Source organism: Nelumbo nucifera, chromosome 1 (genome assembly GCF_055504915.1).
Source record: "Nelumbo nucifera cultivar China Antique chromosome 1, China Antique-T2T, whole genome shotgun sequence".
Lineage (NCBI taxonomy): Eukaryota > Viridiplantae > Streptophyta > Magnoliopsida > Proteales > Nelumbonaceae > Nelumbo > Nelumbo nucifera.
This window is the reverse complement of record NC_142649.1, coordinates 107,281,196-107,308,747: the sequence shown is the minus strand read 5'-3', so window position 1 is coordinate 107,308,747 and position 27,552 is coordinate 107,281,196. Positions and strand designations below refer to the sequence as shown.

General features: G+C 35.7%; 1 protein-coding gene across 1 annotated transcript; it reads right to left on the bottom strand.

The window, feature by feature from the left end:
• Positions 1-4,951: 4,951 nt before the first annotated feature.
• Positions 4,952-14,087, bottom strand: LOC104605985 (synaptonemal complex protein 1-like). The gene is made up of 18 exons (XM_010270964.3): positions 13,813-14,087; positions 13,669-13,718; positions 13,060-13,267; positions 12,852-12,977; positions 12,531-12,629; positions 11,561-12,237; positions 11,229-11,477; positions 11,019-11,147; positions 10,862-10,930; positions 10,552-10,662; positions 9,834-9,941; positions 9,631-9,741; positions 9,465-9,551; positions 6,601-6,690; positions 6,383-6,490; positions 6,072-6,158; positions 5,902-5,964; positions 4,952-5,271 (listed from the first exon to the last, which is right to left on the bottom strand). Exons 1-18 carry the CDS (start codon positions 13,970-13,972, stop codon positions 5,170-5,172), a joined length of 2,634 nt encoding a protein of 877 aa, XP_010269266.1. The 5' UTR covers positions 13,973-14,087; the 3' UTR covers positions 4,952-5,169.
• Between the last annotated feature and the right edge of the window lie 13,465 nt (positions 14,088-27,552).

Here is a 27,552-nt window from a genome sequence, read left to right as displayed (position 1 = left end):
GATCTTCATTTTGTTTTCTGCAGATTTACAATTCGGCCAGGTAAGACGGAAGGCTTAGCTCAAGAAGTTCGAGGGTCAAAGGAGAGATCCAAAGACTACTACCTCTGATCGGATTACAGATTTTTATTTTGTTTCTTTTGTTTATTTATTTCTATATTTATTTATGTTTTTACACTTTTAACTTTCAATATTGTTCGAATTCTATATTTTTCTCAGTTTAATTAATTAATTTTTATATTTTTTCACTTTGTTCTCTTGTCCGGATTTGAGTATTTGTTAATTTTCCCCTCGCTTCCTTGTGGATACGACATGTTCTCACCCATTTACCGCATTAGTATTTGTTTGACAGTCAAAAAATTTTATAAATGTTTAAACTGGTGTTCCGAAGTGGTTAACAACATGCTTCTGGACACACCACACACTTGTTTGGGTTTAACTTCATATTGAATTTCCTTAAAATTTTAAAAATAGCATCTAAATCATCAATTAAAGATCTAGAAAATTGGGTCTTCACGACCATGTCATCAACATAGCATTTCACTTTATTGCCAATCAAATGTTCAAAAATTTTGTTTACAAGTCACTGGAAAGTTGCTCCAGCGTTTTTCAAACCAAAGGGCATAACTTTATAGCAGTACAACCCGAGTTCGGTTACAAAAGTAGTTTTATCTTGGTCGGTTGTGCCCATCCTAATTTGGTTGTAGCCAGAGTAAGCATCCATGAACTCACCAACTCATGCCTTGAGGTCGCGTCTACCAGGCGATCAATTCTGGGCAAGGGGAAACAATCCTTTGGATAGGCTCTGTTCAGGACAGTGTAGTCGTCACACATGCGCCACTTGCCATTGGCTTTCTTCACAAGCACAGGATTGGCGACCTAGCTCGGGTAATGGACCTTCCTAACGAAGTCTATGGCGAAGAGCTTCCCAACCTCCTCATTGACTACCCTCCACCGCTCTGGGGCGAGGTTGCGTTTTCTTTGTCTAACTGGCCTAACTAAAAGGTCCACATTAAGTTTATGAGTTATCACACTATGGTCGATTCCGGGCTTTTCTACCACAGACCAGGCGAAAACGGTCTACACTATTGAGTAAGAAACTCACTAGTTGTGTTCGGAGTGATTCGCTTATCAGTGCACCGATCTGAAGATTCTTGGTCGATTCGGTCTCAGAAACGATATGTGGATTGCCTCTTCCATCGGGGCAGCTCGCTCCTCAATGTAATCTGTCGGTTGCTCCAGTTCGACATCTTCCGCCAGTTTTACCTTTCCCTTGAGGGCATCCACGTAGCACTTACGGGATTCGAGTTGATCACTTCGTATGACCCCCACTCTGTAATCTGTCAAAAACTTCATCGCGAGATAATAAGTTAATGTTATCATGCATAATGCATGTATGATGGGCCAACCTATAATTGCATTGTAAGGGGACGGAGTTGCAACCACCAAGAATGTATCCTCTCGGTTGAACCCTACTAGTGGAGTATCCACCGGTTTCATATCGCTCTGCTACAGTTGTAACTTGTCAAAAGTTCCTTTGAAGAGGATATCGGTTGAACTGTCTGAGTCCACCAAGATCTGCTTCACCTCGAAGTTATTGATGATCAATTTTACAACAAGGGCATCGTCATGAGGATACTGAATCCCACGAGCATCGTCCTTGGTAAAATAAATGGGTTCTTTGATCCGAGGTCGCTTTAGTGGGTTCTCTATCTCGTGCTCCAGTTCTTGGAGCACATGCACCCTGCTACAATGGATTCCCCGTTGATTACATTGATCACCCCGCAGATCGGTCTTTCTTCTAGTAGCAAGCGAGGTGGTTGTACATTTTGCCTACTAGTTTCTAGGGCATCCTTCTTCCGATCTCCCTATTAGTCCCCTTGTCCTTTCTCCTCGCACAAAATATAGTTCTTCAAATATCCACAACGAATGAGTTCCTCAATCTCATCGTGGAGGTTTTTGCAGTTCTCTGTGATGTAACCATGGTCCCGATGAAAGTGACAATAAACATTTGGGTTCTTGATTGCTGGGTCTCCCCATAGCCTAGGTGGTCATCTAATGATGGAGGAATCTTTAATGGCCATCAAGATCTCTCCTCGCTTCGCGTTAAGGGGAGTATAATTGGTTCTCTCTACTGGTGAGGTCCTAGAAAGCTGACCCAACCTGTAACTTCATGAGGAGGACTTGCTTCTTCGCTTTGGGGACTTGCTCTTTTTCCTTTTCTGCTTATTGTTGCTCGTCCATTCTTCTTCTCTCTTTCTTTTTTCGCCTTGCTGGTTGTCGGTCTTCTGGTTTATTTCTTCTTTTGTACTAATAAACTAATCGGCTAGCCTAAGCAACTCTAGCTTTTTTCCACGACGTGCCACTTGAACTCCTTATGAGTAATTCCTTTACATGTTGCGAAGAGGCGTACCACCGGATCAAGGTCTGATATCTGTAGGCATGTCTCATTGAAGCACTTGATGTAGCTTTGAGGTTTCTATACCAGGTCCAAACTACTCCTCTAAATGTGGTGGAGAAAGCCACGCACATGCAAGCCTCATCGGCCTCGGTGAGATGCATCTAGGACTGGAACGCATCTACATGAGCATTGGGGTCAAAAGACCCATCATACTTGTCTAGTGGTGATACTTTGAAATCTTTCGGCATTGGAGCCACTGGGAGCTCAGGTGACAGGGGGATGGCCGGCTCAAAAGAGCAGGCATCGTTCTCATGGCCACCGAGCTTACCTCTTCTCTTTCTTGGCTTTGATCCACTAGATGGCTAGGCTTTGCTGGTGGGCTATTCCTTGTTGAGGAACGGAAAGTCTTGCGACGTCGCCATTGCTACTTCTTTGGTGGTGCGGCGTTTATACTGCTAGCCTCAGTGTTGTCAAGTATCTCGATCTTGCTCCGAATGGTGGGGCGAGGTGGTTCGAGGGTTCTTCTCGCTGCTTCTTCTTTGTCGCGTATCCGGCGCTGGCTATCACGAGGGACTGAGGGGTCTCTTCTTGAGCCCGCACCTCGGGCCCCGAGATGACGATCTACATTATCTTGGTATGGAAACTGCTGACTATGCCTCTCGGGCTAGCTGGATTCGGGCCTATCTTTTGAGTTCTCTTTTCAGGAGGTCGGGGGAGTATGCCGATCACCTATTATACCCCGTGGTGAGGTCCATCCCGAGGGAGGGACCAGTTCCTATGAAGTTTTCTCACCACAGGGGGGAGATTGACGGACGTTCTGATGAGCCTGATGCTGATTCGGGTTCTGAGTCTGCCCTTGATGTTGATTTGTCAGCTGGTTCGGTTGCAACGGTGGGAACTGCTACTGGTACTGTTGATAGATATAATACTACTAAAACTGTTGGAATTGGTGGAACTATCACATTTGAATCTGCATCATCCGAACATTCTAGATGAGGTCATTAAACTGGGAGTGCCCGACCCCAGGGGGAATCACAGAAGGCTCCGAGAATGTGGCATTCACTTGGGGGAGCGAGACACTCACATGTTGGATAGTGTGCGGCACGGACAGTGATGGAACCCATGAGAATGTCAGGGGGATGGTAAACTGGCCAATGGTCACTAAGGTAAACTATCAGGGATCGCGTCCACATGACCTTTACTTACTAGGTCGTGCCAAATTACCCCTTATCAGAGTCCAAACTACAGTTTAAATCTGGACTCCGTTAGTTTTGAGTTTTGAATGTGAATGGTGTTGTGGTTGCTCTCTATTGGTAGGGACAAAAAGAGGACACAGGATATGAACTATTTCCTTCTTACTATGCCCAAGTCCATAGCTAAAGAATCACATTCTGATTCAATTGAAGGATGAAACAAAGCTAAACAAAATTGGAATAAGGTTGAAGGATGAAACAAAGCTAAACAAGGTGAGGAGGGAAGAGGCCCTGCTGTTGTTGGTATTGGTATCTTTGTCCTCACAGGCAGAGGCCAAATACAACAGTGGCCCTTCTCTTGTCATCTCTTATGTTGTCTCCAACCTCTCAGCCATGTTCTCCGTCTTCTGTTACATTGAGTTCGCCACTGAAATCCTTGCGTTGTTATTAAGAGTAGTCTTCAGTAGTTGGTAGCAATGGTCTCCAGCAATCCATAGCAGGGGGAACTGGAGGTGAGGAGGGAAGATGAAAGAAGAGGATGAGAGAGAGTCGGACTTGAGATGGGGAATGAATGGTGGTTGAGAGCCTGCTATTGCAGCAGATGAACGAAAAATGGTGGTGTAGGGGGGAGAGAGGAGAGAGAGAGAGGAAGAGAGTAGTTCTAGAAAAACGAAAAATGGGAATCTATTTGAGTGGACTAACAAAATTTGATTCCTTTTTGGAGTCCTGACTGCGGTTAAGTTTGGACTCCGGTAGTTTTGGGTTTAGAATGTAAATGGTGTCATGGCTGCTCTCTATTGGGAAGGACAAAAAGCTTTTTGTCCCTTGAGAATGGATGATGCGAGCTCGACAGCCGGAACATAATTATACCCGATTGCTATCTGTGGACCAACTAAATAACTTTGCCTCAATTTCATTGCAATGTAAAACATATTTCTTGATCAAGCAAAATTACCAAACTAAGACCCGATATTGCCAAAAGCCCAAATATGTATTTTACTTAGACATATCAGGATGCTAGCAAAACAACAGATTCGCCAGATTCGTCCAATACACTCCAATACGCGATGAAATTTTGAGCCTTGATTCTATTCATCCTAAGACAAGATATTTGATACAATTTAAAACGTTTCTCTTTTGGTTAGCCTTTATTTTTTAAAATCTTTATTATTTCTAAAAGGACTATTTTTTAGGGTCTTATGAGAACCAGGGATCAATCTCCAAACCTTTTTATTCCCTTGTAAATTGTCTTAGAGTCGAGGATTAAAATGTCGATATATTATACACCTGTATTGAGGCGTATTGTATTTGTATTGGTATACTCAGATACACATGATACACCGATACAAAATCAATTCGTACAATTTAAAACTTTAAAGATGTGGGCCCCCAGGCCCCCCACTCCCTAGTGATTATTCAACAATTTGTATTGGCAATACCAACAATTCAGTTTCAAAAAAGAAGAGCACATTGGTCCAACAATTCACAAAGACAAATGCCAAAAGCTCTTTTTATGTGCATGCTTATTTGAATAACCTAAAAATGACTGTTATTACATGTAACTAATTGCAAATACCTCTAGTCAAATGCATAAGGATCGTCTGCATAAGGATTCAAAGACCCCTCCGTAAACAAGTCACCTATTGCTGAAGGGCGTGAATCAGGACCACCCTTGATTACCTGAACAAGGAGCAAATACACTCAGATATATTTCTTTTGAGATGAAAAGCTCCAGAAGAAATGATTTGCTACAAAATTAAAAGGGTTAGAAGAGATAAGGATAGATCAAAAAGGACATGATTAGAAATAGTAAGAAATAATTTAAGCACTAATAACAGTGGATATGATTTTAAATAGATTGAATTGGCAAAACAGGATTCATGAAGCCAACTAGTTGGGATAAGGCATGGATGATGATAATGATGCTTATGATGACACAAACCAGTCAAAATATACACACATAAAACAAAGAAAACGACAACGTAAGTGTCCAGTTTCTTGATATTCTCACACTTAATCCAAGTGGGAAAAAACTCCAGTGCAAATCTTGATGCACATCAATAAACACAGACTCCCATAGCAGCAAAGTATATTACCCAAATTCTTTCAAAAGAAACTTAAACAATGTTAATATATATATATATATATATATATATATATATATCAGTAAAATCTAAAATTTAAGGAATTTAAGGTAACTGATGATGCTTCTAATTTATTTCAATGAAAAAGAATATATAACTAGAGAAAATTATTCAAAATATTCAAGAGAAATCAAAAGCTTGAAATCAGCTTTCCATGCATCCTTACCTTTACAACATCTTTTCTGCTCTTGGTTTTTGGTGTATCGGTAGTCTTATGTTTCATTGGGCCCTGATGATAAGCATAGAATGCAAAATACATTATAAAGACAAATAAATTATCAACCATAAAGTTGGTCAATCCTCTAAAAATAAATAGCACTATATCAGTAAGCACACCCCAAACAAGACTGTGCTTTTTGATTTCCTGCGTTTTGTAATTCTTCCTCTGTCGGAGGTTTCAACTTCATACTCATGGTGAGTGACCTGCCATGGCAAAAGCTCATACAGGAGCCAAGGACAATTTTAATCAAAATATCCAGGTAAGCAACTTAAAACGGTATCAGGCACTAGAAACGACTTTCTATATGAAAGATAGATTGAAAAATCTATTTTTTGCTATTACTTTCCAAATACAGATATCTATCATCACCCACAACAGGGATATATTATGTCACATATGCGAGTGCATACAAATACATGCAACTTACCTTCCTACTATGCTTAGGAATATTCAATATGCTTCCTGGAGTCACTTTATCTACTTTCTTCAATAAATTTGCCATTGGTGTTTGTGTTGCTCTTAGTAAAGATGAATCCTGGAAATAATGCACAAACATATATTCAACCGAATACTCTATATTCCACATAGCTGGGACCCAGGATTGTTGCCAAAGGAGGCAGGTCAGAATATTGTTCTCCTTCTCACCTTCGCCTTATACTCTGATATTATTGGGCCATGTCGACTCCTTTTCCTATCATGCGCATCCTCCATTTTGATTGATGAGATGGAATACTTCTGCAAAAGAAATGGAGCACTATTATCTTTGAGAAGACTTTTAAATCCAAGGAGTTGGAAGTTATATTGTTTTTGACAGGTCAAGACATTGAAGATTCCAAATATCCATGTATTGCAATTTAGAAAGCTATCCATTGCCAAGGATTGGGAAGAAAGTGCAATACTTTCAAGTTTTCCATGGAGAGCAATAAAAGAAGATTAAATTAGAAAATCTGGGTTTCATTTTGTGAAGTTCACTTATTTCATCTAATACCAACAAAACCTCAACTGGAATGCCATGTTCAAAGATCACAGTAAGGTCAGAAATGCAATGATTATCAGAAGACAACTTCAAGAAATATATCAGGATATGCTTAGGATACATATGGATTATTCAAAACTGAAATAGAAAGGTACGAATTTGTTTATAATAATTGATATCAATTGATTCAGTTTGTAATGGTTAAGTATGAATTTATAATAGTTGAGTATCAGTTTGCAATAGCTTGAGTATGGTTTGTAATGGTTGAGGGATTATAACAGTTGAGTATGGTTGTGATGGTTAAGAATGGATTTATAATGGTTTTTACCAATTGAGTATAGGTTAGTAACATTTTGTATTAGTTGGATATTGATATATAATGGTTGAGTACTTGAGTATTGGTTTCTAATAATTAAGTATGGTTTGTTAGGGTTTAGTATGGGTTTCTAATAGTTTGTATCTATTGTGTATCTGTTTGAAAAGGTTGAACGTGGGTTTGTAACGATTGAGTATAGTTTGTAATGACTTGTAAAAGTTGAGTGTGGATTTGTACAGTTGAATATGGATTTGTGATGGTTTATAGAAGTTGCATATCAGTTTGTAAGCATTGAGTATTGACCAATACAGGCATGATAGGTACCAATGTGTGGTGGATGCAGTAGAAATTTACCAAAACTGAAGATTTCCTACCATGCCATGTATGTGTCAAGTTAAATTTTCTATTTTCTTTTGGTCAGTTATTTTAAATAGGAAATTGTGCTGGACAATCCCTCTATCTAGAATCTACAAAAATGTTCTTCTGTAAATTGGATAAAAGAGTAAATTTGAACATGGAATAAGAATTTGACTCTGATTTATTGTGAGGCATGTGTCTCTCTTCTCTACTCTCTCCACTTCTAAAAGCGTAAGCTCTTCTTCTCTCTCTTTTTCTTATTACAGGTACGAAAGCATCTCTCTATCTCTGCCTTTATTGAGCCATACAAGTATAACATTTCGATCTGGAATTAGTCCCTTTTTCTCTAACTTTTTCCAAATCTGGAATCTTCCTTTGAACTGGATTTTCTTTATCCACCCTTCTCAGCCCACCATTGCTAAATCTATAGGACACTCCTCTTGCCCTAAGCATAGTTTTCAAGGTTCCAAGGTAAGGCTAGGCAACGGGGTGCCTTGTCACTAAGTTGCCTAGGCAGGCACCTAAGCACCACCTGTTAAATGGGCCTTTTTGCATCATTAGGAGAACAGTAAGAGTTTCCCAGGTAAGTGGCCAAAAAACTTACCCAAGGGAATGTGCAATTACCGTGGGTCCCACATTTGCCTAAAGTGGAACATCCCCCCCCCCAACTTACATGAAAACAAACAGGGCATGATTGGCAACATGTAACTTTATTGATTTGAAAAAGAAAAGAATTAGATAATATATACAAGAATAATAAGGTGCCAAGCACCCCAATCACCCCAAGGTGCTAACTTGTCCCCCTTTTTCTACCCCCCTAATTGTTTCTTATGTTGCTAATTGTTTGACTTATGTTGAAATTAAGATCCATCATAGAAAATCAACATATTCATGAGAAGAAAAAGAAAAAAGAAAAGAAATTTCAGAAAATATAGGAATTGAGCTCCTGCTTTTGTCCTAGGAAAAAAAAAAAAAAGAAAGGGTGAAAGAAGAAAATAAAAATGAAACTAGTATATAAACACAAAATGAACAATTTAGTATAAAAATGCCTATTTTATTTTATAAACTCAAAAATTAAAAAATATAAAACTATTTTATAGCATCGTGTAAAAAATAGCTAGGCACTTAAGCGAGGAAACCCTTCATGGGCACCTTTTCATTTAGGAGTCATCTTGGCAACTATGATCCTGGGTCACCTGAAAAAAAACCAAGGATTTTAATTTGGACTGTAACCTTGTGGAATAGTTATGGACTAATGGTCACAAAAGTTTATAGGCATTTCATTGTACATGGATACTCTAGAGTCTGGACCTTCTATTGCAATGGCATCAAAAGGGAGAATGGTCTACCATTTGCTTTTGAGATTGGAAGTGGTGATACTACTAAAACATCAAGACACACAACCTGAAAGTCCAAGCATTTGGAGATTGTTATCCTCACCTTTTGTTTCCTTTTTAGATCCAAACCTATCATCCCCCTTTGACTCAGGAGGAAGAAACAATTATAGCACTAGAGCTGAAAGGCATAGTGATTAAAGCAAGAAAGAAACCAGGCCCATTTTGTGGGAGAAAATGTGATAAAAGCTTGGATGTTATTAATAGCAGGAGACTACTATGATAACTTGTAGCTTTCACTCTAAAATTCCTTCATCATAAATGACAGCATGTTTTCAACATTTAATAGGAAAATATTTACTAAGCAGATATTATATGAAACTCCAGAGGAGTTGTTATTTGTTTCAGATAAAATAAAGCCCTCAAGAAGTGTGGTCATGTTATGCATATTGTGACCTTAGTTATAGTACTTGAATATCTCTGCACTCAAAAGTGAAAACATAAATATTATAGCATATTACTAAACCTCCATTGAGTTGACCTCATGATCCCCTTGTGGATTGTCATCCATTACTTTCCACTGTAACTGCAACAATGCCCTTTGCCTTTCTTCCTGCAGCAAACCAAAATCAAGGTCAAAATGAGGTCAGAACTATATAAATTCATACAATAACTCATGAGAAAATGTACACCTTTGACTTTTGGAGTTCCAGTTCCTCTTTTAGTTTTCTACATTCATCTTCATGATTATGCCTCAAATCTCTAATCTGAGCTTCATGCTCCTTCCTCATCAACATAGTTTTCTAAAGGGTGATAAATTTTTGAACAGTGAGCAGTTGAAACAAAATAAGAATCCCGGACAATAAAATAATGAGAACTTCAAAACAAAGTTTACTTCCTTCATTTCATTTTCAACTTTAAGCTCAACTTGTTTTAGCTCTTCATTGTGTTCAGCTCTAAGACTCAACAGAATTTTATCATGCTCTTGTTTGATATGATTAATCTACAAAACAGAAAAAGAAAATAAGATAGTTCTGGAAACTAATGAGAACTTTTCATTCAAAAGGCAGGTCAAAATAAATACAAAACCAACCATTGGCATATGATATAAGGCTTAAATATTATCATTTAAAACTGTACAATTAGACTACAAATCATAAACAAGAACAGGAAAGGATGTTTTATCATATAACATGGAAATGTTAGTGAACGCAAGCTATATAAATGGGGAATGATGCATTAGGTAAGCCAAACTAGCAAGCTGTACATATGTAAGTACATAATACAAAGGTACAATTGCACAGACAGAGTATTTCATTTTATATTTATGTACTAGTCCAACACTTCTTTTAATTGGTCAACTAGTACAACACTTGTTGTAAATGGAAAAGTTATATTAATAGGCTATGTAACTCTTAACCAATAAGAAATATTCTCCAGCTACTACAGAACAAAGGTATAATCTTAATAGAATAGTCAGACATTGTGTAACGTGACTCTGACAACCACCAACCCCAAGTTCAAACTGCAAATATGCAGGTATTGCTTATGCATATTTAGTATGGAGAACAACCAACCACAAACCTGAAAAATTAATTAATCTTCTAACATACCAAAGCAACATGTTCCTCCTGAACATGAGTTAGATATTGCTTTGCTTCTTCTTTGCTTTCTGCAACTTTTTGGTCACATTTTCTTTCCATTTCTCCAATAAGTCTGTCTGCCTGAAAGTTCAAATGGATGAATAATATCCATAATAAAAACAACAATAGAGATAAGAATGCAAATTGGGTTTCCAAATTGAAGATTTAGCATGGTATCAGGCCCAGGCCCTTGGTCCGTGCCCATTCAAAACTTAATAAATGCTAAACCCAGGCCCACCCAAGTTGCACACCTAAATAGATAATTTTAGTATAAACAGACCTTTTGCTTTTCAAGATTAACAATCTCCAGTTTCTCCGCCTCGTACTTCTTCCGGATATCATTAATTGCCTAATCAAACTCCTCTTGGTTTAAAAGAAGGGAGAGCTTTTCTAACCATTTGGAGCATTCATTTAATGAAATAGCAAAATGATAACACCTGATCATTCCTCTGAGAAATTTCCTTTAGATGCTTTGATAATTCTGATTGTTTGCTTTCTAGCATCAGATCATATTGCTTTTTGGCTTCTGCAAGTTTGCTTTCAGATGCTGCTAGAACTGATTGAATCTGCAATCATATATTTGATTTTATCTTAGTATTTGCTAAACTTAAATAACTCCAGAACATCAAATTACTCTTTTTGGAAACCTCTGTTTTTTGATCTTCCAGCTGTTTCTCTCTGTCTTTATGTTGCAGATGTAGCTCTTCCTTCTCATCTAAACTGTTCTGAAGTTGGCCAACTTGTTTCTCCAGTAAACCAACATGCTGCACATGCTTCACTATCTCATTTTGAAGAGATTCCATTTCTTCTGCTTTCTCCTGTAGTTTTTCTTGCAGATTCTCTTCAAGAAGTTGGCTCTCGGATTCTAACTTAGAAATCTTAACTAATAGATCTTTCTGCGACATTCAACCAAGTCAAACAGGTTAGCATGCAACACAACAATAAAATGAACCATTGATAAAGAATAAAGCTTGCAAACCGTTTTAATCTCTGATAAGCTTGACATTTCTGTCAGTTTTTCAATTTTCTCTTCTGATCTGGTAACCAAAATCTCCAATTCAGTCTTCTTTGAAACAAGAGTTTCTACTTCAGACTCCAATTTCCAGACTTTCTCTTCTGCTAAACGGCATTCTTCAGCATGCTGCACCATCATAAATTCCTGCACTTTTTGCAGATCAATGACCTTATTGTTCAAATCTTCCTTTTCCAATTTAAGTGCATCTTTTTCTGCTGCAATGTGCAGAAATTGGTCATGAAGTTGATCAAATCGGCACTGAGCATGCTTGGCAGCTAAAAACTTCTCTTCTTGAACCAACTTATCCCAAGTGTCAAATGCAGAGTTTAACTGGGCAATATTGTTGGCAACAGCTGCACTTTGTTTATCCAATTCAATTAGCTCTTTCTGTGAAACATGAACTAAATGTTCAAGGTGTTTTATGTCTTGGCCTGCTGTAAGCAATTTTTTAACCAAGCCCTCATTGTTAGACTGAAGAGCATTCTTTTCTTTTTCCAAATTCTCCTGATTAGCAATCAAACAATTGTATTCATGTTGTTTTGAACTTAGCTCAAGACGCATCTCTTCCAACTGAGAATTAAGACTTTCTATACTCAACTTATCAGTTGCCAAAGTTGCTTCTAACCTTTCAATCAGAGCATCTGCATGCAAAGAATTCTGTTCTTATTAATGTTAAACTGTAGCAGCTTTTTTACTAACCAAAGCCATGAAAATTAAGGTTTTTCAAAAACTAGTCCGCATAATAAGAGACTCAAACTCATTCTGATCCATCTGGTCCTACTTGGATTATTTTTTATTTTTTTTCATCTAGTTCATTTTGCATCTTTACACATCAAAGTGACCAACTCCAAGAAAGCAAATCACAAGGGTTACATGACTAGTCACCAACTGAAGGGTTGACATGTTTACAATCTCTAGAAAGGAGAAGACCAACCTTTATCCTTTATGAGCTGGGTAGTTTTGCAATTTTCATCCCTGTAAGTTCTTTCCCTTTTCTCCTCCTCAATTTTGGCTTCTGTCAATTCTTGTTCCACTACCAGAAAAAAAAAAAGAGCAAATCACAAGAACAGCACATCAGAATGGAGTGGATGCTACATATATCTAACTTTCCAGTTTTATTTTGGCACATCTATAATAAGTTTCCCATCTGATCAATAGTGTTACTTCCCGGTGCACAAAGCAAGTAACTATATTGATGTATCCTAATCTTCAAAAATGGAAATCTTCATAAAATGAACATTCTACAAGGCCTTACTGTTTCTAATAGTTTCTTCTGCGGACTCTAATTTTGCAGACAGATCATTCATCTGGAGGTGTAGACTATCAAAAGCTTCTGAACTTGCAGATAGTTTATCCTCAAAGAACCTTTTATCTTGCTCAGCTGTTGATGAAGATTAACAGAGAACAGTCTGAATCTGAAACAAAATATACAAAATTCAAGGAAAGAAAAGATAAGGAGATACCTTCCTGAACTCGGCCAGCTAAGTGCTTTAAAGTTTCAGTGAGTTGATCACATAAGACCTTGGTTGAAGAAAACTTTGACTCCAGTCCTGTCCAAAGCTTCGCATCTTCTTTTTGCTTCACTTTGAGTTTTGCATTTTCATTGATTGCATTCTGCAACTTCTCCTCTAGCTCATGAATATGCTCTTCTGTTTTCTTCAGCTTTGAGTTCTGCACCGTTTATCACGATAGTTGGTTAATTAGTATCTGAAATCAGCATTCGCAAGTTATCTCCTCTGCCAGCTTACCGATTCTATTCATTAATTTAAAGTCCGATGCAAGCGCAATCATTATAACACAATGAAATATCCACTTAAACATGACAATGCATGAAGATACAATAAGATTAAAAAATCAATCTAGTAGGAAGAATCTAAGTTAAAGATGACAATATCAGGAAAATAAACAGAATAATTCTATAGAAAATAAACAAAATATAGTTAAGCACTGACATTAAGTTAGATGCCGTCGAAGGTGCGTAAATGTATATGTGGGTGGTATCGCAACAATTGTCACTAAATTATGAACTATGACCAGATAAATGCGAGGAAAACAATTAGAAACCATTTTACCGCCATTTCAAGATCGGTTTTCACGGAGGCTTGTTCTTTAACCAATTTCTCTGGAAACGAAGAAATCAAAGAACAGGATAGAATTCAACTTTGCAAAGTTAACAAAACAAAGTAAACTAAAGAGAAAAAGGATAGAATAGAAACCTGCAGTGAGCTTCAAGTTGGAAAAATTCCCCGACGAAATTGAATCCGAAGACGACCTTGAATATATAGGAACGGTCTTCGCGGATCCTGAAACCGATCCTGACAAGGATCTGAACTGATCCAAGCTCTTGATACCGGAAAACCCGATCTTCTTCATCATGAATTCATATATAAAAGTTTGCCCGGAGAAAACCTTAGAAATAAGAATTCGAAGCTTTCACCCTCAGAGCTCTGTGACTCCAGCTTCCGCAGGGAAAACAATTGAAATAAATCGGGCGCCAAATTCTATTATTTATACTGTTGGGTTGTGTCGCTCGGGCTTTTGCAATCTCCTAAAAGGCAGTTGCCCAAATATTCATAAGATAACCCTTGTTTTCCACTAAATTACGAAAATACCACTTTTTAAACCATAGAAATAGCATATAAGGACAATTTTTGGGGTTTAATATCAATAAAAGTAATATATTTAAAAATTTTTAAAATCAGGTAAACTTTTTAAAAATAATATTAATAAACGGCAAAACACTGTTCATCTTCTTCTTGCCATTTGTTCATCGAAGCCGTTACAAGTCACCGTCTGCCACCACCGTTTGCTACCGCCCACTGCACCTCAGCCCACCTCCGCCTCCACCTCCAACAATGTTGTCAGAGGTGGCCGAAGGCAGAGGTGGCGACAACGGCACTAGTGGTTTTTTTGTCCAATACCGCCACCTCCGGCAACATTGCCGGAGGTGACTGGAGGCAGAGCTGGCGACAATGACGCCGGTTGCCATTCCTCTGCCCGTCGTTGCTGCCACCTTTGTCTCCACCCACCTTCGACAACATTGTCGGGGGTAGAGGCGAAGGTGGCAGCATTGGACAAAGAAACCACTAGTGCCGCCGCCACCACCTCTGACAACGTTGTCGAAGGTGGATGGAGGTGTGACAGGCAACAACGGGCGACGATAGGCGGCAGCTCCGGTGAACAAATGACAAGAAGAAGAAGATGAATAATGTTTTTGTCCTTTATTGATATTATTTTTAGTTAACCTATTTTTGAATTTTTTTTAAATTATTACTTTTATTGATATTAAACCCCAAAACTTGCCCTTATATGCTATTCAAGTCTGGATATTCTGACTACGAGACATTGCTGGTCACAAACAGTTATTGTCTACATAAATTAAAGGGTAAATTATAAAACAAAGACCTCGCTGTAATTTGTTGTGCGACAAAAACCCCTTTGTATTAAAGGTAGTTACAATATTTTTTTAATCCCCATATTACCCTTATAACAAGAACGAGATAAATACTATTCATCTTCCCCTTCTAATAACTATTCCTTCACATTTCTCTCTCTCTCTTTCCCTCTCTCTTTCTCTCCCCCGCTCTCTCTTCTTCCCCTTCCCCCTTCTCTCCTCCTCTTTCTTCTTCCATGCGATCAGTGCCTTGTCGCTCTCCTCTGCATACGACCTCACGATATATTACTGGTGTTTCATCAAAATTCACGGGTTTCTGAGTTCTGATTGGCAAAGTTCTTGTACAAAAAAGTCTTTGTGAGAACTGGGAAGACATAAATGTATAGAGGGAGCATGGGAGTAGCCGACTCGGGAAGCAGTTTGACTTGGATTTGCAGTGCAATCAGATTCAGATCACGTTACACATAACACATCCATCCAGGTAGCATGCATGTTTTGTTTCTGTTGCCTTTGCCTCTACAGTCTCTCTTCTCTGAATACTCAATATAAAAAATCAGTTTACTATGTTGTTGCTGGTGCTTCTCCCCCAGGCCCTGCGTCTCTCTCTCTCTCTCTTCGTAGCCTAGAGTTCAGTGACCCACAGCCCCAGTGACGAAACCCCCCGACCCCTGATAACAGTTGGAGTGCTCGTATTTTACCCACAAAAATCAGGAACAACAAGGCAGATAGTTCTGGCTTCTGCCCTATGAGCATAAATTCCTCCGTAATTCCCCCACCCCTTAACTGAAACCATTTTTCTCGTGCTCTCACTCTCACTCACTCAGATTTTTTTTCTGTTACAAAACAGAGCATCCGCTTTCTGCTTTTGTTTTGCTCCTAAAAAATGACACATCATCGCTCGATTTGTTCCCTGTTGGTTCTCTTCTCTGTTTTGCTCCTCTTCCTCCTCCCGTGTTTTCCGGCTGCCTCTCTTACAGAAGACGCCATCTTCTTACACCGAGTTAAGAACTCCCATCTCGATGATCCCACCGGTAGCCTCCACGATTGGAATCTACCCCCGCAAGTCACTAACACTATTCCCTGTAATTGGACTGCCATTGTCTGTGATTCTCTTTCCCTTTCCGTTATCTCTATCCCCCTCTCAGGAATCCACATCTACGGCTATTTTCCTGCTGATTTCTGCCGCATTCCCACCCTTCAGAACCTTTCCCTCGCTGATAATTTCTTCAACGGTTCCCTTACTTCTACTTCCATCTTTCTTGCTCCCATCTTCACCATTTGAATCTGTCCCTCAACTTGTTCGTCAGTAACTTACCCGACTTCACTGCCGATTTTGTCAACTTGCGCTCCTTGGATCTCTCGTTTAACAACTTCTCCGGCCACATCCCCTCGAGCTTCGACCGTTTTCCCAACCTCACTATCCTCTGCCAACAAGGAAACCTGCTCAATGGTATCATCCCTACCTTCCTTACCAATCTCACCCAGCTCACTAGATTCAAACTGGCTTACAACCCTTTCACCCCAGGTCCCTTGCCATTACATATTGGAAACCTCACCAAGCTAGAAAATCTATGGCTTCCTAACTGTAATGTGGTCGTCGGAGAGATTCCAGAGTCTTTAGGAAATCTCGCTTTGCTCAAAAATCTCGATCTTTCCGACAATTATCTTTCCCACAAGATACCGGAGAGCATTGGAGGATTGAGGAGCATAGAAAGAGGAGAGAAAGGGGAAGGGGAAGATGAGAGATCGGGGGAGAGGAGAGAAATGTGAAGGAATGGATATTAGAAGATAATATGGGGATTCAAAAATATTGTAATGGTCTTTTTGAATGGAAGGCTGAAGGGGTTTTTTGTCTCACGGTTATAGTACAGGGAGGGTTTTTGTCACAAAACAAAGTAGAGGGGTCTTTGTCACAGGTCCATATTGTAGGGTCTTTGTATTTTATCCTAATTTAAAGCCTACTTTTTTAAATATCAATATATATACAGATAAATACGATAGAAAAAATGAAAACATGCGTGCTCAACAGATCCAAACTCCGTATAAGCACTGACTTGCCCTGATATACCGCCATGTATCCAAAAATGATGAGACATGAGATGTTTTCAATACATAGGAGGAATACGTTGTGGGAAATTATCTTGTGGAGGGCTGATTTCAACTCAGGCAACGAGTGCCATTTTTTGGAATCTGGATTTGCACCTTACACGGCACGCCTGTTACAACTTCATAGCGCTTTCAACCGTGAATTTAGAATATCTCCTTTACTGTTGTCAAATTATTGGAAAGATGTTTCAGATACATGGTTGCGTCACGTGTACTATGAGGCACACTATATGAATAGCAAATATGATTTTCATTTTTCTAAGGCATTTTTGCCAAATTGGCGTCATGTAGATTTAGCCATGTAGGCATTGCATTCTCCCTTACTTTTGTTTGATTGTTTGAATGATTTTTACCCATTTTAGAAGAATTCACTTTGGCACCCCGCATACATATCTCTGCGTGTATGGAGAACATCTCAGATACTTGTCATTGGGAAATGTTCTCAATACATGGTTGGGATGTGCCTGTGAGATGACTGGGGGGCCAGTATGAACTTGTTTTCAAGTAACACTGAGGGCCTTAGGTAACACCGAGTGTTTTCAAATAACACAGAGTGCCTCAAGTTCTATAAGAACTATTTTTGAAAAAAAAATATCATTTTAATATTTCTTGTAACAGTGACAATGTTTATCCTTTTTGCTTAATAGTAAATTTGCATGCTTTGCACGTGGCATTTATTATTTAATTATGGTATAAAGGCTTGACTCATTTGACCCAAATGGTTGAATTGCTTATCTACTACTAGACAAAAGGACAATTTCTTTTTTTTTTGGTTCAATGTTGAAAAAAATGAGATTTAGGGTTCGTTTGATTTGCGGATAGGACCGAAAGTAATTTTATTAGTCTATTTATTATTTTCTTATTACTTTATTAATATTTTATGAATATATAATTATAATTTTATTAGTACTTTGTTATTATTATTTTATTAGTATTTAATAATTGATACCTTAGTATTTATTAATAATTTATTACATTTTATTATTACTTTCTTATTAGTTTATTAATTTTTATCATTTTGATTATTGTTTCAAATTAATTTATTATTATTGAATAAATAATATGTTAGTATTTTATTATTACTTTAATTATATTATATATATTATTTGTACTTAATTATTCTTATTATTTAATAAATAATATTTTAGCTTTTTATTATTAATTTTTTTTATTATTTTATTAGTATTTACCATTAATTTATGAATATTTTATTAAAATATAATTATATTATTATTACTTTAATAATCTTTTTATTATTATATTTTATTCCTATTTTCTTTTTGGTTTATTAATATTTTATTATAGTATGATTATTTAATAAATATTTCACTAATATTTTATTATTATTATTATTACTTCCATAATATTTTATTGTTTAATTATGTATTTTTTTATTATTATTACTTTAATTATATTATATTAATAATTTATTATTTTATTATTACTATTAACTTATTATTAATTTATTATTTTATTAACATTAGGGTTTGGGGGCCTTTTGTCATGAGTTCTTTATTCCTTGATAGACTCTCGTATGGGAATCCCATTCCCGGGGGGAAGCTTGGAATTTCTATTCCCCCAAGAATGGGAATCGGCATCCCATTCCACCATATGGGCATTAGCCATTAGCACCTTAAAATTACATGTTTTGGCCTCACAATTAAAAATAGACTAAATTCAAATTACATTTTTTATATTTTCATATGTATAAAAGTAATTCTTATTTATGGAACTTGTTTTTATAAGATGAATATACAATTATTAGAGATGTGCTCAAATGTTTTTTTGCAAAACTTATGTATTTTTCATTTTTAATTTTTAAATTTTTTATTATTTATCTATGACATCAAATATTGACATGTTTGACCTAAGAGTTGAATTGTTGACCCATACCAAATACGAAATCAATTTCATTTTTTTGGTTGGTTTTGAATTTGTGTTTAATTTCCATTATCAACAAAAATAATTATTGTTTATGACACTTATTTTTCTTTAATATGATTAATAAAATATCAGAAAAATGGCCCATTTTTTATGCATTTTTTATTTTGTGAATTTGTTACTATTTTCAATATTTTATTATTAATTATGATATCATGGATTCACCCAATTAACCGAGATGGTTGAATTAGCTTACCCACCACTTGGATGGAAGAATTTTTTTTTTTTTGTTAATTTTAAAAAAGAATAAATTGCTGAAACCTCCCATAAAGTTTTTGACCATTGTTGAAATCTCCCCAAAAGTTTTGTAATTGCAATCGCCTCCCTTGAACTTTCTAATACAGTTGCAAGTAGACCCCCTCTCTTAAAATCCTTTAACAAGAGGCACACAAATGTCCAAAATACCCATGCAGTTACTATTGAGGCTAGTTTTTGCATAACAAACAATACAAACTTTATGAACAACAAAAGAAAAATAAGAAGTTTAAATTGCAACTTTGAGGGATTCATATGAAGAGAAAATTTATAAAATAAATAAATTTCAAAAAAGAGATTGGAAGGGTTTGGGATAGTGATTGATATGAAGGAAAAATTTGGAAAATAAACATTTTAGTCAAATTAACTACATGGTTATTTTGGACATTGTCATGCCTCTTGTTTGAGGATTATAAGAGAAGGGGTCTATTTGCAACTATGTTACAATGCTCAAAGGAGGTGGTTGCAATTACCCAACTTTAGGGGAGGTTTTCAACAATGGTCAAAAATTTCAAGGGAGGTTTTAGAATTTTATCCCTTAAAAAAACACGAGTTTCATATTGTTAAAAAGTATTTGATAAACATGGGTTTCAAATTACTTTTCAAAATATTTATTTTTATACTATTAAAATTAATGTTGTGTCTTTAATTTGTAGAATTTAATGATGAAAAAATACATCTTAAATATAGGGTTTAATGAGAGAATATATCGAATTAGTTTTAAATTTATATTCAATTTTCATCATTAATGAAAACTTTCCTTATTCATCATACTTATTATTGTTTAATATGTCAAATATATGATGCTAAAATGTTCCCAATTATTTTTTATTTTTATATTCTTTGCATTTTATCTATTTTTGAAATTTATTATTTAATTGTGGCAACGTGGATTAACCCATTTGACCAAAATGGTTTAATTTCTTACCATCACCTAGATGAAAACACCTTTTTTCCAGGTAGATATTAAAAGTATAAGTTTTTATGTTATTGGACTATTAATTTATTATTTATGGGTTTAATTAATATAACTTAATGATGAGAAGAAACAAAAATGTTTTAAATATATGATTTAAAGAAGGTGAATGTAAGTTAATTCTTTAAATGTTGGATTTAATAAGAGGTAATTGAATGCATTGAATATCTTAAAATTACTTCTTTTCAACTCATTTAGGTTGCGTCTGGAATCGGTGTAAAACGTCATTAGTGTAACATTTTGCATCGATTATCGATGTAAAACTACACTCCATCCAAACACATGTAAAACTGAACCGGAGTGTAGTTTTATGTTGATAATAATTACACCCTCTTTCTAAACGCATACAAAACCGAACCGATGTAAAATTTACATCAGTTCTTGATTTACACCACATCCAAATGTAGCCTTAGGCTTAGTTTGGAAAGAGTACAAATGCAAATATGTACAGCATAAATACATACAAAATAATACAAAATATAAGGTTTTACACTCTACATATTTGCATTTGCACTATTTCCAAACTCAGCCTTAATATCAATAACTGATTACCCTATTTGCCCTCATTTTTTATCAATAAATCTAAATATGAAGGAATAACCTTTATCCTTAAAAAATTCTAAAAATATTCTTAAAGCTATTTATACTTTTTAAAGTAGTATAAATATGACACCTAAATAGCTTTAAGTTGGCACTAAATATCAATTTAAAATTTGCATGAAAACCGAAATAACCCTACCGAGTTCCATGGCATGGCCGTTGCTTAAGAAAATGGCATAGTTACCAAACATAGCCGAGATGAGCCCTTTAATAATGCGAATGAACTTTTTTTTCCATTTTATTCTTATTTTCTTTCTGCTTCATAGCCCATGCCTTTACCCGGCCATAAGTTATGAGCCATAATCACCAACGGCCCAACCCCAGTCCTGGTGAATTTTTACAACCAGCCAGAGAAATTACCAATTCAACCAATGCTGTTCTCTTGAATTATGAGATCATGATAGTCAATAAAAAAAAAAGAGCATGGCTAACACGACAAGTGCATGTATATAACGACAATAATAAAAAGTTAAAAATTCCAATGCAAAAGGTCAGTTTTTTGGGGTCGGAGAGAGAAAGCAAGAAAAGAGATGAGAGAATTTTCAGGAAGAAAAAAAAAAAAAACAAGATGAAGAGAGAAAGTATGAGAAATAGCCAAATAGGAGAGAATTTTTAAGAGCAATGTTTTAAAACCCAAGCCGGGGGTTGATCCAATTTTTTGTGCAAGTGATGGTTCACCGGTTCAAATATTGCCTGACCATTAAAATAAAGGATAAAAGATTTAAACCTCATGAATTTTCTTATAAATACTAAAACCTCCCTGCACCTTTGTATAAGGACTTAACCCCTATTTGGGAGTGCTTTTAAACACTTTATTGTGAAAAAGTGCTTAAAATTCCAAAAGCACAAAAAAAAGCACTTGTTGGTGTTTGGTAAAAAAAGGCCTCAATAAGTGCTTTTTCAAGAGAATAAGACCATTTTTTAAAAAATTTTGGGCTTTTTAATGAGCATTTTTTTGAAAAAACAAAAAGTGCTTATTATATTTCTTGCCCATCTAAATACTTATACTACCCCATCTAAATGAAGCACATTTTCACCAACACTTAAAAGCTGTTTATTTAATAAGCACATTATTACAATAAGTACTCCCAAACATCACCTTAAACCTCCCTTCTTAGCTGAAATTGTAAGCCAAAAACCACACCTTGGTTTAGAATTTGACCACACATGATGTTCAGATTCTTTTAAAATCCCAATAGTGCCATGTTAAACTTCATAGTGGTGCTCTCCAAAATCAAGTTCCTTTCTTCCAAATAAATAAGGATAGACCTGCATATCCATGGGAGACCTTCCAAGGTTATCTTTTTATTCTTCTGCATTTAACTTCTAAAGAAAACACTAGGTAACTCGGTGCTTGCTTAGGCGTGAGTATGGATAACCAGAACCTACCTTGTCAAGATCGATGTCGTTACTTTGTACGGGTTAGTTCCAAGTTTGGCATCGATGCCGTTGCTCCAGAAAACGGCAATATATCAGCATCGTGTAAAAAAATGGTACTCCAAGAAATGTCTGTTTGTTTAAAATTGTTTTTCCATAAAAAACAGTACTTCAAGTCACGTCTTGAAAATCGGGAAGGTGTGATTTGGAGCAACGTCGAATTTGGCATTTCCTGGAGATGCAGTTCATTGTTGCCAACAGGGACATGACATGGCACTGGATAATAGGTACCAGTGCTAAAAACGTTTATTGGAATATTGGTACCAAACAAAAAATATTGCTGTTGTTCCAGGAAATGTCCTATTTGGCAGCAACATTTTTAAACAAATTAAAAAAAAAACACTGTTTTCTCAGAAAATAGTGTTTCTAACCCATACATTAAAAAAACGGTACTATATCTGCAGCATCGATGCCAAACATATACCATATAAACTAAGAGATGGACAAGCACATAGGAATACCCCATAATCCGGGGCAACCAACTTCGCTCTCAAAAGGCTATTAATAAGAACCCAGATTTCCTACTAACTTTTCCTACCCGCTCTTTATCCGCCATAGAGATGTATGGCTCCAATTCATAGCAGGTAGAGAATGAGTAGGAAAAGTGAGTAGGAAATCCCGAATGTACTAATAGACGATCAAGCAAACCATGAGACACAAGTCCATGGATAACAGGGTTGACTGATATACCAACAAAATTAATTAAACTCCCACGACTAAGTCCTTGCAAAAAAAATAGACAACCCTGAAGCAAAACCATCAACTCTTTCGGCTAACTTACATTTGGATCTACAACACATAAATTAAAAAAAAAAAAACCATTATCATTCTCCAAAATACAATTTTTAAGCACAAATTTCTTATGACCTTAATTAATCAATAAGAGTTGGGGCACATAAGGCGATGGATCTAGGTTCAGCTATTTAAGTCAAATAGATTAATCACGATGACATAATTAAATAATAAAAAATTAAAAAATATTTATAAAAATACAAAAAAGTTGTAAAAACATAGAAAATTTTTAGCACATCTCTAATGTTATATGTTCATTATATTTAAAAAGCATGTATGACAAATAAAAATTATTTTTATTAATAATAAAAATAAAATACAACAATTAGAAAAAAAAGAGAATTAATGTCTAACTCGTGCCCCACTGACCATGTCAAAAGGTTTAATGGTTCAATTAGTTGGGTCGCCGTGTTGTTAATTGAGTTAATGTTTTTTTAGCGAATCAATTTGGTGGTAAAAAGACCTAGAATCTTGGTTGACAAGTCCACCTGTTTGATTAGTTGATTTAAAAATTTTATTATTTAATTACAGCATCATGGGTTGACCCATTTGACTGAAATGGATGAATCATTGACTTACCACTCAAATAAAAAAAGGGAAAAATACAAAAAAAAGCTTTCCCTAAAGTTTCTAATTAACGATAATAAAAACCTCCCCTCTAGTTTCATTGTAACAAATGCCTCCTTGAGTAACTTGATTGACAAAAACCTCTTTTCTATTATTGACCCAGATGAAAATGTTAGATTGATGCATCAATTTTTTCAAATACCAATTTTACCTTATCAATTATTTTACATACAAAATTACTTAAACAACCCCATTTTAAACTCAGCAAACACTCCGTTTTGATTTTTATCCTCTCCCTCCAAATTCCCATCCCTAAATTCCATCCCAAGATGGAGGAATCCTATTCAAAAGCTTCATCGATTCTGAGAGAGCCCTGTTCCAAATCCATTAAAAGAGAAACCCCAAAAGAACATTGACTCTTTCAATCTTCCAACCCTTGAAACCCCAGTCCATCGACTAAGGAAGTGAAGAACATCTTTATACTCTTTGCCAGTGATTCTTTCATTGCTGATTCTTACGGTGAAATTAACCACCTTTGATTCTTTCATCGCTGAACTTGTGTCGGTAGAGAAGTGAGACACCATTTTTTATGGTTCAAGCAGGGAGAACACAGGTAAAGTGAAATACCATTTGTGGTTCAAGCAGTGGAGAAGTGAGACACCATTTTGCATCATAACGGGGATCGTATCATTCTCTATGTCATTTTATTGTACTTTTCGATTGCCGTTTGTAAACAAGAATAATGCTATCTCCCTGTCGTTTGTAAACTTTTTTTTGTTTTTATTATTATTTTTTTGAAAATTATGAACGGCAACTGGACCGCCATAAATATCTACATCTACAAATAAAACTTGATATCCAAGTGTACATATACCATGCACAACATGCTAACAATGTCTTTTCGTGAACAACCAATTCTCTGTTTTTCCAAAGACGTCTCAGAGACAATGGAAAGACCCACGAAAATAGAAATTGGTTCAAGATTTAGCAACCTTCAGAATTTTGATTCTTGAATCAATTTTGAAAATGCCTCAAGTTTCACAATAATTCTTGAGTTTGGAGTCTCAAGACTCTGTGATTTAAAGATAGATTTCTGAAATGGCGCAAGACAAAATTGTGAACTCGCTCGCATGGCTGATGACGAGGTTAAAAAAGAAAAAAATGGAAAAAGAAAAAGCGCAAAATTAATGTCCAGAATACCCCTAAATTCAGGATAGGTTCATAAAGCATTCTCAACCATCGATGCAAGTTAGCAGGAAACCTTTGTGCAGTAATGAAAACAAATACCTTCGAAGGTTAAAAGGAAGAACAATGGGATCTCGGCAGAAGAGATTCTTGTAGAATAAAAATGAGGGTTGCGCAATGGGAAGAGCTTATAAAATCATGTTTGGTTCACTGTTTTGGTCTCATTCTTTTAGTTCTTGCTCATTTTGGGCAAGAATGGGCACGGATGAATAATATTAGAGTGTTTAATTACAAAATTCTTGCTATCCATGGCACAAAAATTGAGTAGCCTATAGCATGAAAAATAATCATGCCCATCTTGCTCATTTTCTTTCTTTGAGGAAACTCTACCTACAAAACTCGGTTGAACCCTTATTCAATTTGAAATTGATCAAAACTGAAGTCGGCATAAAAAAACTTTATTAAAATACTTTTATGAAAGCACTTTCGTGAAAATACTTCATACAAGTAATTTTATGAAAAGTACTTTTGTGAAAGTAATTTTATGATGAAAATACTTTTCTGAAAGCACTTTTACGAAAGCATTTTTATAAAAGCACTTTTTTGAGAGTACTTTTATAAAAGCACTTTTAGGAAAGTATTTTTATAAAAACAATTTTATGAAAGTACTTATATAAAAGCACTTTTACAAAAGCACTTTTACGATAGCACTTTTATGAAAGTACTTTTAGTAAAGTAATTTTATAAAAGCACTTTTAGCAAAGTACTTTTATGAAAGCACTTTTACAAAAGTACTTATATTCATTCACTTTGGATTGGGTTGGACCCAACCCTATCCGTTTGCATTTTAATTAGACTAGGTTGGATTGTAGTAGGTGTTGTAGTTTTTGTATATGTTTTTTGGATTTCTCGTGTTATTTTGGTGTTTGATTCAATTGGATTGGATTGGACCCAACCCGATCCGTTTGCATTTTATTTGGATTGGATTGGACTTGGTTTGTGAGGATTTGGACTGGATTTAGTCCAATCCATTTGTAAATGGACCAATATTGGACTGGATCGTATTGGATCAAATCCAATCCAATTGGCAGCCCTATTTACTAGTAGAGTACTGTGGAAACTCACCTCAACAGACATTGACTATCGGTCATCCATCAGTAAACATCTATGCCAATAGTTTTGAAGACCTAGGCTAGTGGTTTATGAATACCAACAGTTTTTTTTTAGAATGAAAATAAGCAACATAGGACACTTGTCAGTCTGAAAAGAATTCAATTTTAGGAAAAAAATGTTTGGTTCATAGCAATATTTTCTCATTCTGCCTATTTTTAGCCATTCTTGTCCATTTTAGAATTTCATGTTGGATAAGAATGAGAATTGAAACAAACATGACCAATGTTTCTGAATTCTTGTTTGAGGAACAAATTTTTCATTTGTTTTTGTTGGTAATCAAAAATCAAATGAATAAAAGGGAGTCCTACTTACAAGAACCCCCTGAAGAGAAAGACGAGAAGAAGATACAAAGGCGCCATATTTTAGCTACAAAGATAAAGAGAAGAGCCACATTACGATAGAAGATTAAGGGGATTTGTAGCAGCCAGGGATCCGAGTGAGATGTTGCTCGATTGAGGGCAAATATGGTATTTTACAATATCTTTAAATGATGCCTTAGGGATAATTTTATAAATGTATACATTTTCCATCTGGGTCAGTGATAAAAGGGAGGTTTTTTGTCAAGTTTCTCCAAAGTTTAGGGGAGGTATTTGTTACAATGAAATTATAGGGGAGGTCTTTATTATTGTCAAAAACTTCAAGGAAGGTTTTTTTATTTTACATTAAAGAATGGTTTCATTTCTGAGCCAATTGTAAATTTTATATTCCATTTCCATTATTAGTAAAATTACTCTTATTTGTCATACTTATTTTTGTTTAATATGGCAATTGTGACAAATATATAATATTAGAGATGCGACCAAATTTTTTTATAAATTTTATTTATTATTTGTATTTTATTTATTTTTTAATTATGGCATCATGGGTTCATTTTTTTGAACCCAAATGTTTGCACTGCTTACCCACTACATAAAAAATATTTTATTTCTAGATTGATTTTAAAAATATAGTTTTTTATACTATTAAAATGATTCTTATGGATTTAAATTAAGAGTGAAATCAAGCCGAGCCAAGCCAAACTTTAAAATGCTTTGACTCAATTCAACTAAAATACTATTTATGTTCGAGTTTGAGTTTGATTTTAATTCAAACTCTATTTCCTAGTTTGAGTTCAAGTTTGATTTCAAAGCTTGAAAGTGAATATATTTTTATATTTTCTAAATGCATATGATATATTTTATAATATATACTATATTCTTATATTATATAGAATATAAAAATATATTTTCATATATTTTTATTTTCTATAACATTATGCATATATGTATGTATATGGTAATCAAGCCAAGCTCACATGCTTTCAAGTCGAACTTTTTAGGGAGAATGATTGATCAGTCCAGGTCAGAATTTTGTAGCCCCACATTACAGGGGGATGAATCCTGACCGTGAATTGATGCTAAATTCGTGGGGAGGATGTGGTTTATGGGGGGGGGGGTGGACTATGTGGGGTTGTTATTCAGAATTCTGCATTGGGTTTCAAAGTACTTAACCCAACTTTTTATTAGTTGAGCAGAAGCTCAAGGGCGAATA

What these genes read in the sequence shown, in the direction of transcription:
- LOC104605985 (XM_010270964.3), bottom strand. Translation starts at nt 13,972, where the DNA reads ATGATGAAGAAGATCGGGTTTTCCGGTATCAAGAGCTTGGATCAGTTC. An exon ending in CAACTTGAAGCTCACTGCAG is followed by an intron (nt 13,719 to 13,812) that starts GTTTCTATTCTA and finishes CTTCGTTTCCAG; the next exon opens with AGAAATTGGTTAAAGAACAA. An exon ending in CCAGCTCATAAAGGATAAAG is followed by an intron (nt 12,238 to 12,530) that starts GTTGGTCTTCTC and finishes CTTTGCATGCAG; the next exon opens with ATGCTCTGATTGAAAGGTTA.